Genomic DNA, 26784 nt, shown 5'->3' on the forward strand with positions numbered 1-26784 from the left:
AGAAACTAAAACATGCTGTATTGTCATCTCTTTATGGTCTATGGCAATGAGGAAAGCAAAGCTTCTTTATATGTCATATACAGTGATCCCTCAACTTACAATGGCCTCAACATACAATAGTTTCAACATACAATGGTCTTTTCTGGACCATTGTAAGTTGAAATCAGACTCAACATACAATGCTACGGACAGTCCAGATCTGTGAAACGTGTCAATGGCCGGAAGAACCGACCAATCAGAATGGGCATTTCGCTGGTAAAACACCTGTATTACTGAAGCGTATGCACTGACTGATGTCTGGTAGCGCCCCCTACAGTACAGGGAGGTATTACATGTTCTGTACTCTTTACCTGTACCTGGGTTACCTGCTCCTCTGGACACCAGGTAAGGGCGACTCCATGTTACTTTTTTAGGTCATTGCGTGTACTGTACAGGACCCCGAAGAAGCTCCTGTCCTCTACATAGACCAGTGTTTCCCAAGCAGGGTGCCCCCAGCTGTTGCCAAATTACAACTCCCAGCATGCCCGGACAGCCTTTGGCTGTCCGGGCATGCTGGGAGTTGTAGTTTGGCAAAAGCTGGAGGCTCCCTGCTTGGGAAACACTGACATAGACAGTAATTTACAGCTCCCAGCAGATCTTTATTACTTTTATATGTAAGGATTTGCTTTATCTGTATTAGTTATCTACTTTTTTTTTTTTTATTCTCACTTTTTCCTATTTTTGGATGACATTTTGGTGACTTTAGAACCAATTAACAGGTTTCCATAGAGTTCTGGTCTCAACATACAATGGTTTCAACATACAATGGTCGTCCTGGAACCAATTAATAATGTAACTTGAGGGACCACTGTACTTCCCTTTAGTTTTTAGCCTGAGGTGTACATTACATAATTTAAATTAATGCAAAGAGAAAAAGACAGCCAAAGGTGCGCCCCTGGGTGAGGACCGTATGGAAAGATGAATCCAGGTAAAAGAAAAGATGGGTCCTTACCCTTGGGTGTTGCGCTAAGAGCACAACACCTCCAGTAGCGTCTGAGATAGAGGAAAGCCGGACAGCTGCCACGAGGAACTTCCCGGAGTGACGTCAGTCTCACCAGGAGCAGAACAACAAGAGAAGGAATAAAAAACGTGTTCCTCAATGAAGGCGCTGGTCCGTGGGTACATTTAAATGTTTAATTATGACATATAAAGCAAGGTGTTTCAACCCAAGACAGGGGTCTTCATCAGGCATGCCTGATGAAGACCCCTGTCCGGGATCGAAACGCGTTGCTTTATATGTCATAATTAAACATTTAAATGTACGCCATGGACCAGCGCCTTCATTGAGGAACAAGTTTTTTTATTCCTTCTCTTGTTGTACATAATTTAAATGTCACTTCAACTATCGGTTGGACACTCTTGTTTCCGATTTGAAACAGACCCGAGCTTCACCTTGCGTAAAGAATTGTAAGCAATAGGTACATGATAAGCATGCAATATTATGTATTATACACCTATTACATTGCTGGTGTAGGTGAAATCACATACAGAAAAAAAAACACCTTTTGTACACACAATGTATAAGCAGACATCCAGCAGCCTCCAGCCTATAAGGTGACAGCTTCCAATGGGTGGCCCATGGGTGCAGGAATCATAACACAGCAATGCTCAATTCTCTTCTGGGATGTGCCACAAGTATAGAGGTAGGTAAGTATTGTTACAGGAATAGAACAACACTTATATTATTATTACATTACATAATCGTATCAGCAACAACAACCGCTGTCTTCATCATATGAATCACCGTAGTTGGGCATACATTATTCATGAAAAGCAAACTGTACCTTCAGACATGAAATATGGAATTCGGAATCTTCCCTCCAGCACTCGCTGTCTCAGGATGGGGAGCGTAGGGCCGTCAAATGGTAAAGCACCGCACACCAGGACATAGAGCACCACACCCATACTCTGTAAAAGAATAGTTACAGATGATATCAATATTGTCGTAGCTTTTCTAGAAGAAATGTAATGATTATTGTTATTTATATCTAATTACTAAGTGTCTGAATTAGGCCTTGTTTACATCTGTGACAGAGGTTCTATTGGAACCTCCATTGCAGATCCCCTCAAAAATCCTGGGCAAAATGAGTCCAGAGTGAGGTGCTATTTTTTCTGGTGAAATGTTAGACACAATGGTAAAAACCCGATGGTACCCATTGACTTCAATGGTATCTATTGCTGATTTTAAATGTCCGGAGGATCTGTTATTTTAGGTGCTTAGCCCGTTGGACAGAGCAGTAAAATTGAAAATATGATGATGTGAGAATCCAGCCTTGGATTTTATCTGCATTTTATCATTTTATCTGCAGATTGAAAGACCTTGCTTACAGATATATCAGCCAAGATCAGCTGATCCGGGCTGGGAGGTGCAAGGCTCCAACTCCCAATTGCATCAGCCAGAACTCACAGACATTGAAAATCAGGAAAGCAGAATCTAATGCATTTCAGGTCCGTGTGATCCTTACCTAAAGCTAAACTATGTGGCAGTATCACATGCATCCAAAATGTGTTAGTTTGCATCTTCCAGTGCTGGGCAGTAGCTACATTTTCTTCTGCCCTTACCTACAGCAATAGCAGAGCTAAATTGGTAAGTCAACCTACTGGCCTGAATCACTTTATACATTCTGAAAATAATTCATGTAAGTAAATATAATGCATTAGGTTTTCTTACAGATCAATGTAAAATCATAGATAACATTATGACTGAACTCCTCCTGGATCCATCTGCCGCCTCCCTGCTTGGACCGATGTGGTCTGCGGATTCCTGAAGCCGGTCTGCCCCCAATTGGAACGGTGAGCGCTCCGCTTCTTTTTCATTTTGTGTGGGATGTTGCATTACCTGCTGTGATTTCTCAGGTGTGTAGCACCACCCCGCCATTGCCAGATTGATACACCCGGTATCCTGAGCTGATTTTGGATGTGTAGCACAGTGGTGCTGGCTGCCTTTCGGTCTTTGAGATAATATATAACATTATGACTGACTTACTTATGCTAAATGTACATGTATGAAAGTAGAGAAACCCCAAGGAAAGTGTAAATGCATTTGTCTAACCTTCTTAAAAGCCTAATATAAAGGGATATTTTGGATGCAAACAAATAGGTTAGGGCTAGTCGTGCCTACTTCATACTATTTTTTAGTCCAATTCACATCAGAAATAATACTCACCAGGTACATATCAGAATACCATAAAAAAATAGATAATATATAAAATACATGTGCTAATTCATCTCTTTTTTTTATTTTATTCCACCCCTGGTGTGGAATGGATTTAATCCACTCCTAGTGTTCTTTATAGGATCTAATTCATTATGATCCACACCTGGTTTTCACCATAAAGATATATATGGATACACTTTAAGGGTGCGTTCACACGCTATTACTAGCAGCGGGTTGCCCGCTGCGGGAATCCCGCTGCGAGTTACGCTACCATTGATTTTAATGGGTCCACAGACAGTCCGCAATAGTGTCAGATTTGCGGACTGTCCGCGGACCCATTCAAATGAATGTTAGCGTAACTCACAGTGGGTTTCCCGCTGCGGGAAACCCGCTGCTAGTTACTAGTGTGTGACCGCACCCTAAAACAGCTTTATGGCAAAGTCTCTCTGTCTACAGAGCTCCACCTTACTCTGGATAATCCAATTTTCAATTCATATTTAGAAGATGCAACAATAAGTAAGCAGAATTAATAAGAGGAATTCACAGGCCTGTTTCAGAGTTTTTTATTTTTATTTTTTTCATTATTCCAGCTTTATAGCAGCATGTATTCCATTAAATCGGAGCACGGAGCCCTTGCATCCACGTCCGTAGCTGAGCCTGACGCTAGCGTCAGGCTCAGCTACGGACGTGGATGCAATGGCTCCGTGCTCCTATTTAATGGAATACATGCTGCTATAAAGCGGGAATAATAAAAAAAAATAAAAAAAAACTCTGAAACAGGCCTGTGAATTCAGCTTTTCTACTTACTTGTTGTCCCTTCAAAGCTGCTGCAAAAACCCCCAAAAAACTGCACAATGTAAGAGCGGCCTTAGGACTTTATTGTACAAGGAGGATACAGTCTGTTCCCGATTTACAAATAACCATCTATTATTACATTTTACAATCTACAGGCATGGGTACAAAAAAAAAACATATCTCTGTACAATAATTGGGTATAAAGTGTGAGGGATCTCTGACATAGAGAGTGGAGGACTCTCTGGGTGACTTGGTGAGAGAGAAATTGGCCCCAGGAGAGGTAATATTGCAGAATGCAGGAGAGACCTGGAGCGCTGACGGCTGAGGCTAATACTAGAAAAGAACGGCTGAATATACTCACTGCAAATACACTTACTAATCGGAACATAAGGTGAAAGAGGTTTTCAAGGGATGGGAAGATTTAGTAAGCTGCAGTAAGATTCTTTTTATTGCCCATAATAACCAATCAGAGCTCAACTTACATTTCACAAGAGCAATATGAGAGATGAGCTCTGATTGGTTGTTAGTGGCTACAAATAGAAGCTTACTAAATGACAGCTTGATAAAGCTCTAATTTTTTTTTATTTTTATTTTATTTTTTTATCTTTTTAGAGTCTTGTGCAGCGAAAAAAAACTCATAATCAACTCCACCCGATCCCCCATGGCTGCCGTTCCCAATCGCTCCACTTCTTCCTGCTCTATATGACATTTGGTAAATGCAAGAACTTTTGCTCAGTCTGTCATTGAGGCAGTCAACGATTAATTGGGTAGTTCCTACATGAACAGGAGGCCATAGGATGCAGCAAGAAGTAGAAAGTGCCAAGGACTATGTGCCACAGGGACAGCAAAGGTGAGGGATCAGGGTGGTTGAGTATGGTTTATGTTTTTTTTCCACCACCCTTGGAAAACCTCTTTAACATCACAGTCACATCCTGTTTTAAGGTATGTTATTGATATATGTCAGAATAACATAAACTGAATGTAGTCCTAAATATATACTTCTATTACAGAACGCTACTTTACTACTGGTCAAGCGCCCCTAAAAACTGGGACCTACTTTTTTGATAAACATACACATGCTAGAAATGCTACATGTGGATTACTGAATGAAGGCACAACAAAGTTTTATAGTTTTCTATCTATTCATGGAGAGCATATTCGACAAGCTATCCTCTGACACAAAACATGCATTACTTTACACACAAATATAGTACCCATATATCCAGTTGAGGTCCCTCATATTGCTGTCCCTCAAACACTTCTGGGGCTGCATATGGTGGGCTTCCACACCACGTGGCTAGGGGTTCTCCAGTCTTGTAAAAGTTGCCAAAACCAAAGTCTTAAAAAAAACCAAAACAAAAAAAAAAACCAAGATTATTACAAATGGTAAGCAAATAAATCTCTTTGTTAATCTGCAAAAACAACAAGATAGTGAAACAAGGGATAAATACATTTAAATTGCACTCGGAAAGTCTTCAGACATTTTCTTATGTTGAGTCCCCCACCCAATGAATCTGCACTTAACACCATAATGATAATGGGGGGGGGGGGGGAAGGTCATTTATCATTGTTTGTTTGCTTTGGTAAGCAAGTTCTGAAGGCATTTTTTTGCTTTAGTTTTGCTTATGTGCTACATGTCACACTATTACAGGGGGTTGAAATAAGCAAAACAAAGTCGCAGACTAGACTTTTTGTGAGAGTTTTTTGTGACTTTTTAAAATTTGTTCACGTACGATTTTGTACTCCAGGTCAGACCTTGCAACTTTTTTGTAAGGGTTTTACGACTTTTTTTTTTGCTTACGTGCGAATTTTGATCATAAATACATGACCAGTAAAATTTGCTTAGGTAAGGCTGTTTGTAACTTTTTGCTTACGCGCAATAGTTGCACAAAAAAGTGCTTAGGCGCACGTGCAAATTTATGTGCACCCGGAGCAAGCAAAAAAATAAAAATAAAAGGCTCTTAATACCTTGATAAATGTCCACCAATGTAAAAACATTTTTTACAAAAAAAAAACAAAAAAAAAAACAAGTAAAACATTTAGAAATCCAAATGTGCAAACCTTAGAGCAAAAGTCCGCAACATGAAAAAATTTGGAAAAAGTGAAAGGGTCTAAAACTTTTCGAATGCAATGTATGTACTGTATGTAGTTATTAGTATGGTAATTTTTGCAATGCTCTGTGAGCTAAATAGCCTAGACTGATACAATGTAGCAAACTATAAGTGAGATATGTGCAGCTTCTGGTGTATTTAGCTGGCAGAACATGGTTAGTTATGGTCACTTTGCAGAATGAAGCAGAACTAGGCCTATGCAGTTTGCTGCCTATGAATGTAAACGAGCGTTCATTCACATACAGCAAGCAAATACCTTGAATATGGTGAGGAGTTTAAATACAACGTATATTAAAAGTTGCAGATGTTTTAATGTATATATCATTTGTGTTTAACCAGAAAAGCCTTTGAGTACTCCAAAGGTCAGCCAGTGAACACTGGAGGGTCTTCTAGTCAAATGACAAGTCCTATAGCGTAATCATATCAGTCTTCAACTACAACAGACGTTATGTCTGGACATCTGCCCCAAGGGCAAGAGCTACATTGTTGCACTCTATCAGGCCAAGAAAAATAAGAAAGGAATGTTTACTAATAGCTGACTCCTGCTATTACAAAAAACAGATGTATAAGTCATGTTTGCTCTAATACAGATAACTCAACTTTGTGCATGGGAACTAGTGATGTCACCGTTGCCTAGTAAACCTATAATAGATACTGCGTAACTGTAGAAAAGTGAAAGGAAATAGGAGGCACCGTTCATGTAAGTGCCTGGATCAATTAATCAGCCACCTGGGAGACGCTTCATAAGAGAACAAAAAAAATTCATGGGGCGGCAAGGTGGTGCATGGATAGAAGATGGTAGCAGGTAAATAACGCAAAAGTAACAAAGAAATGAATCGTGCACTCACCGCGGTAAGTGTAGGATTAATTTATTTGTTACTTTTGCATTATAAACCTATAATAGAGATTGTATCACTTCTTCAGTCATGTGAGTCGGTGTACACCCAGGCACACAATGATGCAGATCTCTCACTGGTTTCCCACAGGCATCCCTAACCCGGTACAGATTTAAAGGAGTACTGTGGTGCCCTACAACTTATCCCCAATGCAAAGGTTAGGGGTAAGTGTAAAATCGCGGGAGGTCCTACCACTGGTAGTCAGACCCCCCTCCATCAGACACTTATCCCCAATCGTTTGGGGCTGTGCTGCTCCGAGCACAGATATGTTGGCAGACGATTTTGAGATTTTGTCAACATTTCAGTGCCTCAGAGGTGGGAATTGTGATGTGAACACGGCCTTACCTGTGGAGTTGTGCAGGTAAAAACCACAGCGAATTGCAATGCCGGACAAGTGAGATTTTACATGCTGCAGGTATTTTCCATGAAGAAAATGACAAGCAATGTGGCTTGTAAATTCTCAGATACCTCTCCAGTGCCCCCCTACATGCAAGCATCCATGCTCAGAGTGGGACTCTACACTGGAAGGTCCAGATGTTCACAATGAGGAATTGGAGTGAAATTGTAGAGGAATAATTTCGCACAGGAAAATCAAATTTTTTTGACATTTTCTCTCTTCCTTGCAGAATTGGTGCAAAATTTGTGCATAATTTCGCAAGAAACTCATTTTGTCAGTAAGGATAACATCCCATTGATTTCAAACGGCTGTTAGCCACAGATTCTGCTAAAAGAATGAGCATGTATCATTTTTCAGGCGGAATAGAATTCAGCTGAAGTCAACGGAACTTTTTATTTAAAGATAAATTGGAGCGGAATAGGCAAGAAGACTTACTCGAGTAATTCCTCTTCAATTCCTCGGTGTGAACATATCCTTAGAGAGTATTCGTTTTTATTTGTTCCGCACTACTAATTTCAATTTACAACAGTAAGTCAGTAACATTTTCCAAGCTAAATCCAATTATAACAGAGAATACGATGCTGTCTTCCTGATTTTATATGACATCAGTCGTGGACAAAGAACTACACAAGTTCAATGACACTGTACATGAAACTCAGTTACGGTACTTGTTACAAATCTGTCCAATGTGGATCTTTTGGCAGAAAAGTCATCACCGGACAGGGGTTAGCCTGGGACCTGCGGCAACTGGAAAAACAGCTGTGTTACTGTGGACTGATCTGGGCTGCTGACTGAACCATATCAACATTGTTGGCTCGCTCACAGACATGTGAATGCCATGTGGCCTGCAAGCAAACAGAAGAGACGCCCTGATGAAGTGTGCGGTCAGGATCCCTCTACTTCTGTGGAGCTGTCGCACGCAAACCTGTAGCTAATCCACAGCAGAGGCTTTGTGATGGACGGACTGACAGAAATGTGTCTGTGCAGCCTTCATTATGGGAACACTGGCCTCCCCTCCCTGCACAGAGAGCCGTCTCATTTCTGGGGGCAGAATACTGACCTAGTCAACCTCCTTCTATTACTCAGGTTGCATAACAAGAATCTGTAATTACTGGGATTGGGAATACAGTACAAGCTACACAGAGAACAGAGTGTTCCCAAACTTCTGTAGGAGCGTCATCACCCGAACGGATCCCGCACACTGTAAACACTGTACCTGCAGGGTCAGGAGGACAATATTTCTGGGCCATTTGGGAGGCTCCATATTATTCACATAACTACAATTTAGGCCATTATATCACTCAACCTGTGATCCCAAATTCTGATGATGCTCCAGTATGAATACAGTGACTATTCTGTTGATAGAGAAAACATCATTTGGAGTAACAACACTGCAAAACTATACTTAAAAGGAAAACTGTCAGCTTGCTCCCCCCGCACTAACCAGCGGTACTGGCTGGTAGTGCGGGGGACGCTGATCAGTTTGATGCTTACCGTGCCTGGATCCACCCCGCCGTTCGGCAATAATCTTCTATTTTCGGTATATGCTAATTAGGTGCTAACCGGCCAGGCTAACTGGCACTCTGACGTCAGGGTTTTTGGCCGCAGCACTGCCCAGCTCATCAATATTCCTCCTCTCCCTCCGCCTCTCTTCATTACAGAGCATGAAGAAGAGGGAGAAGCGGAGGGAGGGGAAGAATATTGATGAGCTGGGTGGCGCTGCGGTCAAGAGTGCCAGTTAGCCTGGCCGGTGCAAGTTAGCACCTAATGTGCTGGGCGATATGACCAAAAATGTGGATCACGGAATTTTTCTAAAATATCACGGCATCACAGTATTTTTTTTTTTTTTTTTTTTTTTTTTACATTGAGACTTGCATTGAGGTGGCGTAGCGGAACTAAATGGGCTTTTGGAACTAAATGATCTGAACACTGGGGCAGTGGAGTATCCTTTTAAATAGATGTAACAAACAACCCTACAGCCTCCAGCTGTTGCAAAACTACAACACCCAGCATGTTGGACTACGGTATATAGTAGTGTATAGTATAGTAGGGATGTAAGAAAAAATCGATTCTCGCGATAATCGCGATTTTTCATTTGCCGATACAGAATCGATTCAAAATATTTTTGAATCGATTCTTTTAGGGATGTGGAATTTTTAATAAAACGCACTTTTCTTACCTGCCAACGAGCCCGCGGAGCTCCGGTACAGGTGTTGGGTCCCCGGGCTGTATTCTTCTTACTTCCTGTTAGTCCGGCACGTCACATGGAGCTTCAGCCTATCACCAGCCGCAGCGATGTCCCGCCTCCGCTGGTGATAGGCTGAAGCTCCATGTGACGTGCCGGACTAACAGGAAGTAAGAAGAATACAGCCCGGGGACCCAACACCTGTACCGGAGCTCCGCGGGCTCGTTGGCAGGTAAGAAAAGTGCGTTTTATTTTATTTTGCAGCACCGGAGTACTAGATCGCCGCTGTCAAAGCTGACAGCGGCGTCTATTGGGATCTATGAATGCTCCCAGGTGGGCGATATATCGCGATGTATCGTCACCTAGACGGTATCGCGATATATCGCGATATATCGAATCGCCACACTGGTATCGCGATTCGAATCGAATCGCCAAATTCTTGGCGATTCACACCCCTATAGTATAGGTCAGTGTTTCCCAAGCAGGGTGCTTCCAGCTGTTGCAAAACTACAACTCCCAGCATGTTGGACTATATAGTAGTGTATAGTATAGGTCATTGTTTCCCAACTAGGGGTGCCTCCAGCTGTTGCAAAACTACTACTTGCTGGGAGTTGTAGTTTTGCAACAGCTGGAGGGCCTCAACAGCTGGAGGGCCTACTGTAGGTATAGTATATTATACAGACCCCTGTCCATCCCAGAACCCTGACTCACCTTCCCAGTTGCTGCAGGGACCGTCAGGGGAGGGTGAGCCGGGCCATCCATCCTTCCTGTAGTGTCCAGCGGCATCCCGGGTGGAGGGTGAACCCGGTCAGGGCTGTCCTTCTTCTCCACTCCGGGCAGGCTCCAGCCTAGTAACGCTGCATAGACGCCGCTGCGCAGTGACGTCCATGCACAGCGACGCACCTGACGTCACAGCGTAGCGGCGTCTATGCAGTGTACAAGGCCGGAGCCTGCCCGGACAGCCGGACTGGTTCACCCTCCACCCGGAATGCCGCCGGACACTACAGGAAGGATGGATGGCCCAAACCACCCCCCATTACGGGTAAGTTTAATTTTTTTTATTGACTCAGAGGGTGGGGGAGGGGCCCGACCGGTATAGTGGTATGGGCAAAAATCCATACCGTGGGAGAAAAAAAAACGGTATCCGGTTCATACCGGTATACCGCCCAGCACTAATTAGCACATACCGAAAATAGAAGATTACGACCGAACGGCGGGGCGGATCCGGGCACGGTAAGCATCAAAGTGATCAGCGCCCCCTGCACTACCAGCCAGTACTGCTGGTTAGTGCGGGGAGAGCAAGCTGACTTTAAGATGTTACTGTAATTTATTAGTATAAAAGCTAAATACTGTAATTCTTAAGAGGCTAACAAAACACATTCCACATCTACAATGCATTGGGAAAGTCTTCAGACCCTTTGAGTTTCTTTTAAATTTTGTTATGTTGCTCTTGTGCTACAATCAAAATTTAAGTTCCCTCCCCCCCCCATTATTTTGCACTCAATAACCTATAATGAGTGTGAATTTTTTTTTGACATTTGTACAAATTTATTAAAAAGGAAAAAAAAACTAAAATGTTATATATTTTGACCCTTTACTCAGTACTTAGTTGAAGCACCTTTTTGTAGCGATTCCAGCCTCCAGTCTTCTTGGGGATGATGCCACAGGGCTTGCACACCTGGATTTGGGGATTTTCTGCCATTCATCTCTGCAGATCCTCTCAAGCTATATCAGGTTGGAAGGGGACCATTGGTGGGGACCATTTTCAGGTCTCTCCAGAGATGTTTGACTGGGTTCAAGCCAGGGCTCTGTCTGGGCCACTCAAGGACATTCACAGAGTTATCCCTAAGCCACTCCTGGCTGTGTACTTAGGGTCATTGTCTTGTTGGAAGGTCAACCTTCGGCTCAGAGCACTCTAGATTAGGTTTTTAATAAAAATATCTTTTTTACTATACAGTTTTCCCTAAACTCTGACCAGTTTCTCTGTCCCAGCCTCTAAAAAACATCCATACAGCATGATACTGCCACCACCATGCTTTATTGTAGGGATGGTATTAGGCATTGATGAACACTGCCTAGTGTACTCTAGATAAGACACTTAGAATACAGGCCCGAAAGTTACATTTTTGTTTCATCAACCTGGAGAATCTTGTTTTCCTACAGTATGAGAGTCCTTTAGGTGATTTTTTGAAAACTCCAGGTGGGGGTTTCAGGGAGAGGCTTCTGTCTGGCCACTCCTTGAAACCCCCACCTACCAGAATTCCTATACTGGTGGAATGCTGCAGTGATGGTTGACCTTCTGGAAGTTTCTCCCATCGGCATGCAGGATCTTTAGAACTCAGCCAGAGTGACATGGGTATTTTGGTAACCTCTATTATCAAGGCCCTTATCCACTGATTACTTAGTATGGTGGGACAGCAAGCTTTAGGAAGAGTTGAGGTTGTTTCAATCTTCTTCCACTTAAGAACTATGAAGGCCACTGTGCTGTTGGGAACTTTCAGTGTAGAGGAAATTTTTTCTTTGCACCCTCCTTCTGATATGTTCCTCCACATAATTCTTTCTCTGAACTCTACAGGCAGTTCTTTCCACCTCATGGCTCATGGTTTTTGCTCTGATCCATTGTCAGCTGTGAAATCTTATATGGACAGGGCTGTGTCTTTCCAAATCCTGTCCAATCAGCTGAATTTAACACCGGTGACTCCAGTAAGGTGTAGAAACATCTCAGAGATGATTAAGAGTAATGGGAGGCGCCCAAAGCTACATTTCAAGTGTCATAGCGAAAGGGCCTGAATACTTGTGTCCATGTGAAATATTTGTTTTACCTTTTTAATAAATCTGCAAACATTTCCAACATTCTGTTTTCACATTCTCATTATAGGGCGAATAAAGATTGATGGGGAAACACTAGATTTTGTGAGGGATTTTAGAGCAAGGCCTCAACATAACATAATGTGGAAAAAGATGAAAAGGTCTGAATACTTTATGAATGCACTGTAGCAGACATTATTTGGCTTAAGACACAGGTTTATTTATATCTGCTATATCTCCAGAAGCTAGCGTACAGGCAAATAGTGGCCAGCATAATAATAGATCACTGGAGGCTGGATTCTGATGGGTTGGTCTGCAGTTGTTGCATTCACGAGGACCCACAAACATTACTTTCTGAGTTACTTTTCCAGTTTACTGCAGATTTTACTTTACGTCTAAAACCTATGCTGAAACATCACATGGTCGATAAATCTTAACGTTACTTTCCAAGCCTTTTATCTTGCTATAAAACATCAATATGCAGATTGTTGTATGCACAAAATTAAAGTACAATTTGGGCTTTATCGGCTTTATAAATGTGGGTGTTGAGTACTGATGTGTGCCATGCTAGACACGATGTTAGCTTCACTGGCATTAACTTGTGCATGAGGTAGGTGAGCTGTTTACATTAGGCTGCTGACCTGCCAGCAGTCACAAGATTAAGCATAGGACATGCGGTTAGCAGCCTCCCATGAATGTAGCTGTAACTTCTCCAAGTCATTACATCAGATATGGAGGTCAGCCCAGGAACACAAAGAAACACAGGAAGAAAACTATAGGACGGGCTATGATACTGTGTCTATAGGCACATGACAAACGCTAAAGGAAAAACATCACAAAAAAAAACCAAATAAGATAACTCCAGACAAACTATATAACTGTATGTGCAGCAGTAAAAAAAATGTGTATAGACTAAAATACATTATATGTAGCAAACGTAGAAAGAAAGTAACAGAGCACTCACGCTTTGACTTCTGTATGTAGGCTGGGAGCTGGAACTCAATCACGGTATTCCATAGTGGGGAGTCGAGAGATGTTACAAGGGGAGCCTCAGACACCGGACCATATCACGCCCTCTGGCGCTTCGTCAGGCCGTGTACACGGCCTGACAATGTGCCAGAGGGCGTGATACAGTTTGTGGCCGGCGTCTGAGGCTCCCCATGTAACATCTCTCGCCTCCCCACCATAGAATACCGTGATGTGATGTGTACACGGCCTGAAGAAGCGCCAGAGGGAGTGATACGGTCCGTGGCCGGGGTCTGAGGCTCCCCTTGTAACATCTCTCGCCTCCCCACCATGGAATACCGTGATGTGTACACGGCCTGACGAAGCGCCAGAGGGCGTGATACGGTCCGTGGCCGGCGTCTGAGGCTCCCCTTGTAACATCTCTCACCTCCTCACCATGGAATACCGTGATGTGATGTGTACACGGCCTGACGAAGCGCCAGAGGGCGTGATACGGTCCGTGGCCGGCGTCTGAGGCTCCCCTTGTAACATCTCTCACCTCCTCACCATGGAATACCGTGATGTGATGTGTACACGGCCTGACGAAGCGCCAGAGGGCGTGATACGGTCCGTGGCCGGGGTCTGAGGCTCCCCTTGTAACATCTCTTGCCTCCCCGCTATGGAATACCGTGATTGAGTTCCAGCTCCCAGCCTCCATACAGAAGTCAAAGCGTGAGTGCTCTGTTACTTTCTTTCTACATTTTCTACATATGTCTTACATTGTCTCACATACGTAGAGCACCTCCAGACACTACAGCTCCCTCCGATCCACTGAAATCCCAGGTGTAAAAGACATACCCAATTTCAGTTTACCGCAGGTCGGTGTTTACATTGTATAAGAAGTGTTGAGTACTAGTGCCGTTTCCTCCCTTGTGGGTACTCTTAGTGACCAGTATTGTATAAAATACATTATCGATTCCTACTCTAAATAGCCATCTTGCTATAACAAACAGTAATTACTAGCTCTACTAGCACTAAGGGGGTAGAGGATAAGCGTCAGATCATGAGGGGTCCAAACACGTCCCCCCACGATATCCAGAACAGGGCCACAGGTCATTGCTATATATAATGGGGCAAGTCATGCATGTGTGCCGTCGCTCTATTCATTTTCTATGGGAGCTGCCAAGCCACGTTTACAGACTGTGTATAGATGGTTCTGAACCCTGCAGTTCGTCCATGAGACGTATAGTAGCGACAGGGGCTGCCGCTGTGTATGTGCAGCTCCTCAGCTGTAATAAATGTAAGGTCAGCAGACTTTGCTTGTTTATCTGTATTCCAATAGTTGATCTATACCATCACATTGGGTTTTTGTGGTTTTTTACATGCTGAAAGTTTATAGTGAACTATAAAACATACTACAAATGCTTTGTAGAACACAAGAAAATCTGATAAATATAATAAAAAAATATGTACTATACAATGAAACAGGCATGCATTTTTAGATTTTTTTAAAGCAAAAAAAAAAAAAAAAAAAGGCTGCAATTTTTTGTGCCTGCTAGTTAATATACACTGAAATCCAATCATGAATGCCAAGTCATGGAAGCAAAATATAAGTCAGTCCCTATTCATTATACAGTGTATGTAATGTGAACAGTAGTACAATGCATAATCCAAATCATACAATACAGGCATTCCTTAGAATAAATTGAGTGCATATGTTACACTTTAGAAATATATTTGCGGTAAGGGATCTAAGGTTTGAGACCACGGCTGACAGATCATGGGGTCTGATGCTGTCAGTCATTCTCGTATATCTTAACCTTATGTGCCTTATGGGTCATATTTTACACAGGATTTGTGCGTACTGTTGTGATTTTCTTGGCACGCACATGTTTATTGGACATGTCAGCCAGATGTACAGCCGCGTCCAAAGATATGATGAAACTGCGTCATATTCAGCAGCCAAATGAAACCTGGCAAGTTCCTTGGCTCGCACTTACGGGTCAATTTAGTTTGCTGACATCTATATCAATTGAGTGGTGACTCATGATCATACAGAAAGTCCTTACCCAAGGCAAGAAGTCTGGTCACACGGAGAATACCACATTTCTCATGTTGATGAATATATTAACTGTGTAACAGAGTTTTTTGTTTTTTTTTTGCCTAAATTCCACTATTTATGACTCCGAAAAAAAAACAGGCTCCAAATGGATCAAGAACCAGGGGTTTTTGTGGCCAAAGATCGCTGTTTTGCATTGCAGCCATCGTGTTGTATTTCAGCTTAGGTAAGTCAATCGGGTCAAATGGCAATCCAAACATTGCTGCCACCCAACAGTTGCAAGATATTCATCAGAGGTGGATTTATTGCAACTGTCCTGTCATGGTCCCTTGAGTAGGTTGGCTACCATTGTGAAATGTCACATCAGGGTAAATTCACACGCTCGTAACTAGCAGTTGGTTTCCAGTGGCAAGATACCCTATCATTCATTTCAACGGGTCAGCTAACAGTCTGCACATCTGACACTATTGCAGACTCATACAAGTGAATGGTACTGTAACATGCAGTGGATCTCCCACAATGGAAAACCTGCTGCTTGTTCCAAGAGTGTGAACATACCCATACAAATCTAGGGTATCCATTTTAGACCATGCTCATAATCACAAAAAATATCATATGTAATAACAGTATTTATTGTAAAAAGTTAGAAATCCAACGTGTTTTGTAACAGCACGGATCTTCCTCAGGACTCCCATGTGATCCCAGATCCCCTAGTTCTGATTGCTTTTCTGCTGCGTGTTTTATACATGACAGTTCTATTCTTTATCACATCCTAGCAGCGAAGGTATGAAGTAAAAGCTAGATGAAGGCAAGGAATTTCATATTTATTTAATAAAATAAAAAAAAAGAACAGAAAAAAAGAAGAAAAGGTTTGCCAGCGCTCATCCCCTTTAGGGTTAATGTAGCCTATACAGGCCTAATTAGCATTTGTATATATGATCTATGGAAAGTCCACGGTTTGGGAAGCGACGGAGGACATTTAGGATTAATTATTAGGCGCCTAATTACCAGCAGTCTGTGCTGAGCGCCCCTTTGTGATTATGGTAATGTGGAGGTAGCGGATGATTGGGCGGGAAGACGATGCTGATAACGGGAAGGTAGGAGAGAGATTGGGACGGCTAATTGTCAGATCTGACCCATTTCATGCCCTGAATGTTAATGAGCCGTGCTTGACGTCAATGCCGAGCGAGCTGTCCGTCAGCCAGACTGAGCCAGCTATCGGGGGAGCTGCTTTGGAGGAAAGGAGTGACTTTCACCTTGATTCACTCACACAACAGCTGTATGCAATGGCAGCTGCACAGAAGCAGGACTGAGTGTGTCTGGGTGCTGCTCGGGCACAATCACGTATGGAGTCGGCGAAGCAAAAGAACAAATTAATTCTGATTCTCAAAGCCATCATGTGATTTTACCCTTCTGCAAGAGTATTGCGCAAAATCCGAAAAAACAAGAACAAGGCCTGCTCTAATATCCAATATGGCCCCAAATCCTTACATAGTGGCAGGGTCACTTATATACGTCTAGTCTATGTATATACCAACAGATAGGCAGCAGCAACTCCATAAGGTGCAAACAAAGAATGTCTTTATTCAACGTGAGGCGACGTTTCGGTTTGCTCACCAAACCATTTTCAAGCAACAAATGACAAGTCTGGTGTATATTTATGGTCACGCAGGAACAGTAATCAATTATTCAATAAAGTGAAAAAATTACATCATAGAGTACATCAACAATAGAGATGAGCGAACTTACAGTAAATTCGATTCGTCACAAAACTTCTCGGCTCGGCAGTTGATGACTTTTCCTGCATAAATTAGTTCAGCTTTCCGGTGCTCCGGTGGGCTGGAAAAGGTGGATACATTCCTAGGAGACTCTTTCCTAGGACTGTATCCACCTTTTCCAGCCCACCGGAAAGCTGAACTAATTTATGCAGGAAAAGTCATCAACTGCCGAGCCGAGAAGTTCGTGACGAATCGAATTTACTGTAAGTTCGCTCATCTCTAATCAACAGGACAAAGTGCAAAGTGCATCATTATAAGGAATATGTAAATATATAAATGTGCCATGGTATAAATATTACTTGTGCATTACATATTAAATCATCATATTCCTACTGATTGGTGATCCCGTGCAGCTGTGCATCATCGCCTCACGTCGCCTCACGTTGAATAAAGACACTCTTTGTTTGCACCTTATGGAGTTGCTGCTGCGTATCTGTTGGTATTAAAGTGGACCCCTCCTGGACCTGGGCTCTAGCTGACACCCGTGCTTCTTTTTTGGGATGTGCAGCTCTCCTTTCGTTTTTTTTAGTCTATGTATATAGCAACTTGTCTTCATCTACAGCACTGATCCCAAATCTGTGGCCCTCCAGAGCATGCTGGGAGTTCTAGTTTTAGACTATTGTTTCCCAACCAGTGTGCCTCCAGCTGTTGCAAAACTACAACTCCTAGCATGCCCGGACAGCCAAAGGCTGTCCGGGCATGCTGGGAGTTGCAGTTTTGCAACAGCTGGAGGCACGCTGGTTGGGAAACTCTGGATTAGACATAAAGGTGTTGGGAACAAGTCAAACCACTGAATAATAAGGCTCAGTTTGGCCTTTCTACTCAATGAATTTTACCACAGAGAAAACCGCTAGGGGATTGTTGACACCGCCGTTGTGTTCCAGTAAAGGGAGCTCTGTCAGTCAGTTTCTCAGTAGGACGGGAGCTGAGCGGAAAAAAAATACTGCATATTCTATAGTTTTTCTCCGCTTAACTCCGGCAAAATAACGGATCCCCAACAGACACCATTCAAGTCAATGGGATTCCAGGATCCAACGGTGTCAGTTGTGCTCCGAGCCGGAAAAAAAAAAGAAAGAGTTGAACGGACCCAGAAGGGCTCGGAGCACAATGGCAGTGTGAACCTAGAAGCCTAGAAGGAAACACACGTTTGCTAGTTTTATAGGTGGATAGCAGGGGTGGACTGACAACACTCAGGGCCCCTGGACTATAAAAAGCAAGGGCCCCCTGCGATGTTCCGCCGCTGGTCACACTTCTGCCCCTATTCCACCAAAATCCCTCGACCAGCCCTACACACAAAATAAACAAAATTTTATATATAAGAAACTATTTAATGTAGGTAAAATAATTTTCCATGACCAATAATACCAGTATACAGTGAGTAAATATATACAACCACACAATAACTGGATAATACTGCCATACTGTACTGAATAAAAAACCACTATACACAGACCAGTATACTATACAGGATATGTATAAAATATAGGTAATTATATACTGGACCATATGGCGGTAGATATCAGCTGTACACAGGATGGGGGAGATTCATCAAAACCTTTGCAGGGGATAAGTTGCCCAGTGTCCCATAGCAACCAATCAGCTTGCTTCTTTCATTTTTCAGAGGCCTTGTTAGAAAAAAAAAAAGCATGCCGATTGGTGGCTATGGGCAACAGGGTAACTTTTCCTGGACAGGTTTTGATAAATCTCCCCCGATCTGTACACCATATAAGTGATTATAGGTATGTACATAGTTAGGTAGCCAGGTATGTAGCTAGGCAGCCAGGTATATAGGTAGTTAGCCAGGTAGTTAGTCAAGCATGTAGCCAGCACCGCCCTCCACCCAGTGGCGGATCAAGAGTCTAGTCTCGGGGGGGGGGGGGGGGGGTTGCTTACGGAAATTACAGGTAGGTCGTTATGCCCCCTGTGGGTAAATCCCCCAGATAGCTGCCCCTGTATGAAAACTCTCTATGCAGGCTGTAGGTAGCCCTCCTATTAGTTTGGTAGTTTGTCTCCATATTAACTAGGCAGGAACATCGTAGATAGTCCCTCACATTAGGTGTAGGCCGCAGAGTTCCCCCACAGTGGGTGTAGGCCGCAGAGTTCCCCCACAGTGGGTGTAGGCCGCAGAGTTCCCCCACAGTGGGTGTAGGCCGCAGAGTTCCCCCACAGTGGGTGTAGGCCGCAGAGTTCCCCCACAGTGGGTGTAGGCCGCAGAGTTCCCCCACAGTGGGTGTAGGCCGCAGAGTTCCCCCACAGTGGGTGTAGGCCGCAGAGTTCCCCACAGTGGGTGTAGGCCGCAGAGTTCCCCCACAGTGGGTGTAGGCCGCAGAGTTCCCCCACAGTGGGTGTAGGCCGCAGAGTTCCCCCACAGTGGGTGTAGGCCGCAGAGTTCCCCCACAGTGGGTGTAGGCCGCAGAGTTCCCCCACAGTGGGTGTAGGCCGCAGAGTTCCCCCACAGTGGGTGTAGGCCGCAGAGTTCCCCCACAGTGGGTGTAGGCCGCAGAGTTCCCCCACAGTGGGTCTAGGCCGCAGAGTACCCCCACAGTGGGTGTAGGCCGCAGAGTTCCCCCACAGTGGGTGTAGGCCGCAGAGTTCCCCCACAGTGGGTGTAGGCCGCAGAGTTCCCTCACAGTAGGTGTAGGCAGCAGAGTTCCCACACAGTAGGTGTAGGCCGCAGAGTTCCCACCCAGTAGGTGTAGGCCGCAGAGTTCCCCCACAGTAGGTGTAGGCCGCAGAGTTACCCCACAGTAGGTGTAGGCTGCAGAGTTCCCCCACAGTAGATCGAGGCAGCCGGGTACCCCCTCAGAAGGGGTAGGCAGCGGAGTCCCTCCCACAGTAGGTGTAGGCAGCACGGTCCCCCCCACAGTAGGTGTAGGCAGCGGGGTCCCCCCACAATAGGTGTAAGCAACAGGGTCCATGTCAGTGGCAGAGTTTTTCCCCCCTCCCCCCCAATCCCAGGTTGAAAAAAATAAAATAAATTATGCTCACCTGATGTCCCATGCAGCGATCTCCTCAGCAGCAGGGCCCGCGTCTCCCTACCTCCACAGTGCAGGTGCCAATGAGTGACGTCATCGGCGCCTGCACTGCGCAGCAGGGGCGGAGGTCACGTCTCCACTGTGTAGGCTCAGTAAAAAGTCAAACAGCACCCAGCTCAAGGAAGTGTGATGTATGGAGAAAGGTGCAGCACTTGTTATGTTCCATATGATATTCAATGTAAGTGCATCTCTTCCCAATGAGGCCGGAAGAAGCACGCATTCACGTGTGAAACTGCCGGAGTAGCCTCAGAGCGCAATTACACCTGCGCTGATACTGTGATCCAGCTACCTGTTAACCGGACCCCTACACCGAACTGTCTCCGCTGAGCGGTGAGTGCACGTATGTTTTCATCCTTGTATTAGATTTGATACTTCACTTCTCGTGTGTGCACCCCGCAGGAGATGACTATTTAGGTTGCCAATACCGTGCTGCGCCATAATTAAGGTGAAGTAACCTCTTTGTGTGCCCTCTCCTTTCCTGTCTTATTACTAATTTACAAATCTGTTTAACTTTCTGGAGCCAGTTGATATATAAAAAAAAGTATTTTCCTGGATAACTCCTTTAAAAAAAAAAGTCCAAAATTGCTGCTTTTTTGTCATATAATATATATATATAAAAAAAAGTATTAAAAGTACAGATCATGGCGCAAAAAATGAGCCCTCATACCGCCGCTTATATGGAAAAATGAAAAAGTTATAGGTCGTCAAAATAGAGGGATTTTAAATGCAGTAATTGGGTTAAAAAGTTTTAGATTTTTTTGTAAAGCGGTACAATAATAGAAAAGTATGCAATCATGGGTATCATTTAGATGGTACTGACCCACAAAATAAAGAACACATGTCATTTTTACCATAAATTGTACAGCTTGAAAATAAAACCTTCCAAAACCTTCTAAATTGTGGTTTTCTTTTCAATTTCCCCACACAAATAGTATTTTTTTTTTTTATTTCACCATACATTTTTATGGTAAAGTGAGTGATGTCATTACAAAGGACAACTGGTCGCGCAAAAAACAAACCCTCATACTTGTCTGTGGATGTAAATATATATATATATATATATATATACGGTATATTATATATATATATATATATATATACACACACACACATATATATATATATATATTTACTTTTTTATTTTCTTTAAGGGTATGTTCACACTGAGGAATTGATGAGTAATTTACCGACAAAATTCCATGCCAGTATTCAGCTCCAATTCCACCTTGATTGAAGGTTCCATTGACTTTAATGGTCTTTCCACCGCTCTGCTTAGACTAAGGAATTTCTGCCGCAGCCATGGGTAAAAGCCCTTTGAAGTCAATGGGACTTTATTTTCCCTGACAAAATGAGCTTCGAATGGAATGAATCCAGAATTTCCGCACACCATTTTTGTAAGGGAATTGAGAGCAAGCCCTTTGGTGGTTGTAGTACTGATTCTTCTCCAGATTTCCTCTTAAAAATCTGCATCAAATTCCTCTTCAAAGTCCAGACATATTCCCCTCCAAGTAAAGATAGCAGATTTGCAGAATTTCATGGCAGAAATTATTCCTTGTATATTCCTCAGTGTGAACATACCCTAAGAGTACATTCACACAGGTGGATTACCTGCAGAATTTCTGCAGCATATTTGCTGCAGAAAATCCGAAGTGGATTTTGCTACCATTGACTTCAATGGGTCAGCATAAAATCCGCAGTAGAGGCAGATTTGCAGATTTTTCTTCGGACCCATTGAAGTCAATGGTAGCAAAATCCACTGCATATTTTCCGCATCAAATACGCTGCAGAAATTCCGCACGCATAAATAACCATCTGTGGGTAACCTGTAGCTGAAATTCCACATTAGCAGACTTTCTGGATTATCAGATGCCAAATGAAAGGCAATTCCCTGTATGTTCTTAAGTATGTGCACACAAAGCACTGTTGGCTACTAGCTTTAGCTGCCTAAACATGGAGGAACCCATATCCTGTAGGATATTTTCTCTTTCCCCATGACAATTGCACAGTTTGCATTGCATTCGCATTATGTGGTTGCCTTTTCTATTTTTCATCTTTGCCCTTAGCTTTGTGGCTAGATCGAGCTGGCTTTGTCTTTCTATAGAAATTGACATTGTTTGGTTGCTGCCGTCACATGGATAACATGTTGCCAGGATGCAAGTTATAAGTGCACAGTCACTTATCCACATATGTTCTCTGTCCTTAGCCACAAGAATACGATGAAACCGTTCTCCTACAACTCCGTTTAGTCGTCGTCCTTCAGCCAATACACTAGGGCAGGGTTTCCCAACCAGTGTGTCTCCAGCTGTTGCAAAATGTCTATTTAAAAATCTTGATCCTTCCAGTACTTATTAACTGCTGTATATTACAGAGGAAGTTGTATAGTTATTTTCTGTCTTACCCACATTGCTCTCTGCTGACACCTCTGTCCATGTCAGGAACTGTCCAGAGTAGGAGCAAATCCCCATAGCAAACCTATCCTGCTCAGGACAGTTCCTGACACGGACAGAGGTGGCAGCAGAGAGAACTGTGGTCAGACTGAAAACAACTATACAACTTCCTCTGAAACATACAGCAGCTGATAAGTCCTGGACGGAATAAGATTTTTAAATAGACGTAATTTACAAATCTGTAGCTCAGTAGCTGCCCTAAACGAAAACACCCAGCATGTTGGACTATATGGTAGTATATAGTATAGGTCAGTGTTTCCCAACCAGGGGTGACTCCAGCTGTTGCAAAACTACAACTCCCAGCATGCCCGGACAGCCAAAGGCTGTCTGGGCATGCTGGGAGTTGTAGTTTTGCAACAGCTGAAGGCGCTCTGGTTGGGAAACACTGGTATAGTTTACGGTGCAACATTTGGTTGGTTGGATAAATACCGGCCATTGCATTGCTGGAATTTTTTATATAAAAATACCGGCAGGGTGGCCCAAATACAGGCCATGCCGGTAAAATACCAGCCAGGTGGCAACTCTATCAGTACTAAGTACAGTAGTCCCTCAAGTTACAATATTAATTGGTTCCAGGACGACCATTGTAAGTTGAAACCATTGTATGTTGAGACCAGAACTCTATGGAAACCTGGTAATTGGTTCTGAAGCCCCAAAATGTCATCCAAAAATAGGAAAAAGTGAGGATTAAAGAAAAATAAGTAGATAACTAATATAGATAAAGCAAATCCTTACATATAAAGGTAAGAAAGATCTGCTGGGAGCTGTAATCACTGTATGTCAGTGTTTCCCAAGCAGGGTGCCTCCAGTTGTTTAAAAACTACAACTCCCAGCATGCCCGGACAGCCGAAGGCTGTCCGGGCATGCTGGGAGTTGTAGTTTTGTAACAGCTGGAGGCACCCTCTATGGGTAACCCTGGTCTATGTAGAGGACAGGAGCTTCTTCAGGGTCCTATACAAAACACGCAATGTCCTAAAAAAAAAAAAAAAAAAGGAAAATGGAGCCTCCTGTACCTGTTGTCCAAAGGAGCAGCTAACCCTGGCACAGGTAAAGAGTACAGAACATGTAATACCTCCCTGTACTGTAGGGGGCGCTACCAGACACCAGTCAGTGCATGCACTTTAGGAATACAGGGGTTTTACCAGTGAAATATCCATTCTGATTGGTCGGTTCTTCCAGCCCTTGTCACGTTTCGCAGATTCCGTAGCATTGTAAGTTGAGTCTGGTTTCAAGTTACAATGGTCCAGAAAAGACGATTGTATATTGAAACTATTGTATGTTGAGGCCATTGTAAGTTGAAGGATCACTGTACCGGTACGGCCTCCGTGCATGCAGTACAGGCACAGTGCCCATGTACAGGAGCCCTTATACAACTCATACTTGGGAGTTTGGAAATCGTAAGCTTGACTAAAGGCCGGGTAAAATCCTTCTTTTAACAATAAGAGGAGGCAGTGTACACAAACTGCGGTAACACACAAATCCATCCATACAAAGGCTGCACAAAGAGTACTCACCAGAAATGGATCACTCAACACGACCAGCCGCAATGATAAAGGCCTGGCTACATTTGGAGCATGGACTATTACTGTGACCTCAATAACAGGTCAAGTCATTCCCATAACTCTTCCCTCATCATAAGCATTACACAGAAAAAGACATGGCCACCACAAACAAGCTGCTGTCGACAGATCCATAATTCTTATCATAGATCTCTGTGACTGTATAAAGCACAATGATGTATTGTTCTAAAGGGGCTGATTGGACGCTTCATTCCTTAATATCTCCTGTCACTCAGTCTGTTAACACATGAATGCACACATGGAAGTGTTCTAGATACAGCGTCTTCCATTGTATAGGGCCAATTAGGGCTGGGTGGTATACCGGTTCATACCGAATACAGAATTTTTTGGGCTGCACGATATGGATTTTCCCCCATACCGGTTGGGCCCCTCCCCCTCGGGAATGTATTATCAGCCTAGCGCAGCGCTGTCCCCACATCAGGGAACTAACCCTATGTGACCCGCCAGCGCTGTTCTGCCCCCCCCCCCCCCAATTAATGATCAGCCCAGCGGGGTACTACTCACAGATGCCAAACACTGCCCTCCTCCTCTTTGTTGGGGGCCACCGGGCGCTGGAACTCACTGTACGCCAGTGGTCTCCAACCTGCGGACCTCAAGCTGTTGCAAAACTACAACTCCCAGCATGCCCGGACAGCCAACGGCTGTCCGGGCATGCTGGGAGTTGTAGTTTTGCAACAGCTGGAGGTCTGCAGGTTGGAGACCACTGCTGTACGCTGTATCCCTATGCCTGGGCTGCAAAAGATACAGAAAATAAACTTTTAACTCACCCACCTCAGCCGCACGCTGGGGACGGGGGGAGGACAGCCGTCAGCCTATTACCGGCCGGAGCGATGCCCGCCCCGCCCCGGCCAGTGATAGGCTGAGCCCACTGTCATGTAAGAAGGGCAGTGCTTGACATCTGTGAGCAGTACCCCGCTGGGCTGATCATTAATTGGGGGGAGCAGAACAGCGCTGGCGGGTCACATGATTTGGGGGGGGGGGGGGGGGGGAAGCCGAACACTGCGTGCGGGTCACATGATTGGGGCGGGGGGGGTTGGGCAGGGGCAGAACAGCGCTGGCGGGTCACATGATTTGGGAGGGTGAAAATACAGTTATATACCGTGGAACCGCCGCCGTAAGTTAAAAAAAAATACTGTGATCCACATATTTGGTCATACCGCCCAGCCCTAGGGCCAATGCACATTAATGCATTACAAGGATATTTGCAGGCTGTATAGACAATACTGACAGTGACAATTCTATGTGTAATATCCGGCTATACATCCACAGTCACTTGTGAATATGAAAACTGCCGCCTCAGCAGAAGCGCACAGAGGTAATAAGACAGAGAGGCGGCATTATTACTTTACACATGACAAAGCCAGTTTGGCACTTTCCACCCCCATGCGTGCAGCAGCAGTGCATGCTTACCCAATGATGTTGCAACTACACGTCAGTGTGTCTGTATGATCCTGACTCATTATCACAAGGTCTCATGTCACGACAAACACAGTATTATTACATATAGGTGAAAAAAGTATAGGGCCGACATAACTGACGGCAGGAATCCCACCAGAACAGCAAGAGGCTCTACATTGTATACATGGGATATACAAAGCATGCCCACTACTTACTGATACCTACACAGTTATCCACAGCTTTACTCAAAAGGTTAATTTAAAGGGACAGTACTCCTACAGATGCCTGCATTGATTGTATACAGTCGACTGCTATCTAAGTCATGATGAGGCCAGGTTCATACGTCCCTAGTGTGCTGCATGGTCAATTTTGCAGCAAAACCACATCGGCATTTACTGAAAATGGCTGCAGTTTTACAGTGCATTTTTTGGCTATGTGATTTTAAAAAGTGAAACCCGTTACTTTTAGCACCTATAAAAAGCAGGTGGCCAACAACTGCATAGCGAGAGCACAGTGATTCGCAAAAAATCCCCTGCAGTTATGCTATGTAGTGATTGGCCATGGGGCACACTAGGGATATATGTTAACCCAGCCTTACAGACAAGCACAAACATACTAATTTAAGAGCGCTAACAGTTGTACTGTTCAAGTCTTTTATAAAGCATGTTTAGTAAACATCCACAGTGCAGGGAGAAAAAGTAAGTGAACTTTTCGTGTTTATGATTTCTCCACGAGCCAACTGGTAAATGATGCTTTAGTTAACAAGATAAGATGGAAAAAGTAGGTTTCACAAGTGCTTACAAAGCCTTGTTATGTGTTATAGTGACCTATAAAGCTGGAAAATGTGTCAAAAGCATTGGTAAAGATCTGGGTGTAAACCATCCATGGTCAGACAAAAATTATCTATAAATGGAGAAAATTCTGAAGGTGAGAAAGATCCTAAGGAAAACAGCAAAAGAAGTACAGAAGACTCTACAAACTGCAGAAACCTCTGTTCATGCTCACCCTTTAATATCCTAGTTCACTTCATAAACCCATTCTAGACTGCCAGTTCCTATAGATTCCAGACATTATGTAGAGCTGCAGGGACTAAAAGCTGAGTGGTGACATCACAGGACCTAGTGTGCATTTACCAATCCATAAATCCATTTACA

The 26784-nt window shown here is 43.8% G+C and overlaps 1 protein-coding gene across 2 annotated transcripts in view; it reads right to left on the reverse strand.

Annotated features, from left to right (window-relative positions):
* The window catches only part of SIK2 (salt inducible kinase 2), a 167762-nt gene that overhangs the window by 41098 nt on the left and 99880 nt on the right, over positions 1 to 26784 (reverse strand). For both annotated transcript variants that reach the window (XM_056541847.1, XM_056541848.1), the window contains exons 5-6: positions 5206 to 5330; positions 1824 to 1947 (exon numbers count right to left, since the gene is read on the reverse strand). In XM_056541847.1, the coding sequence (XP_056397822.1) occupies positions 1824 to 1947; positions 5206 to 5330 (249 nt within the window). The remainder of the gene's footprint in view (positions 1 to 1823; positions 1948 to 5205; positions 5331 to 26784) is intronic.

The sequence above is a fragment of the Hyla sarda genome, chromosome 10, assembly GCF_029499605.1.
Source record: "Hyla sarda isolate aHylSar1 chromosome 10, aHylSar1.hap1, whole genome shotgun sequence".
NCBI classification, from domain to species: Eukaryota; Metazoa; Chordata; class Amphibia; order Anura; family Hylidae; genus Hyla; species Hyla sarda.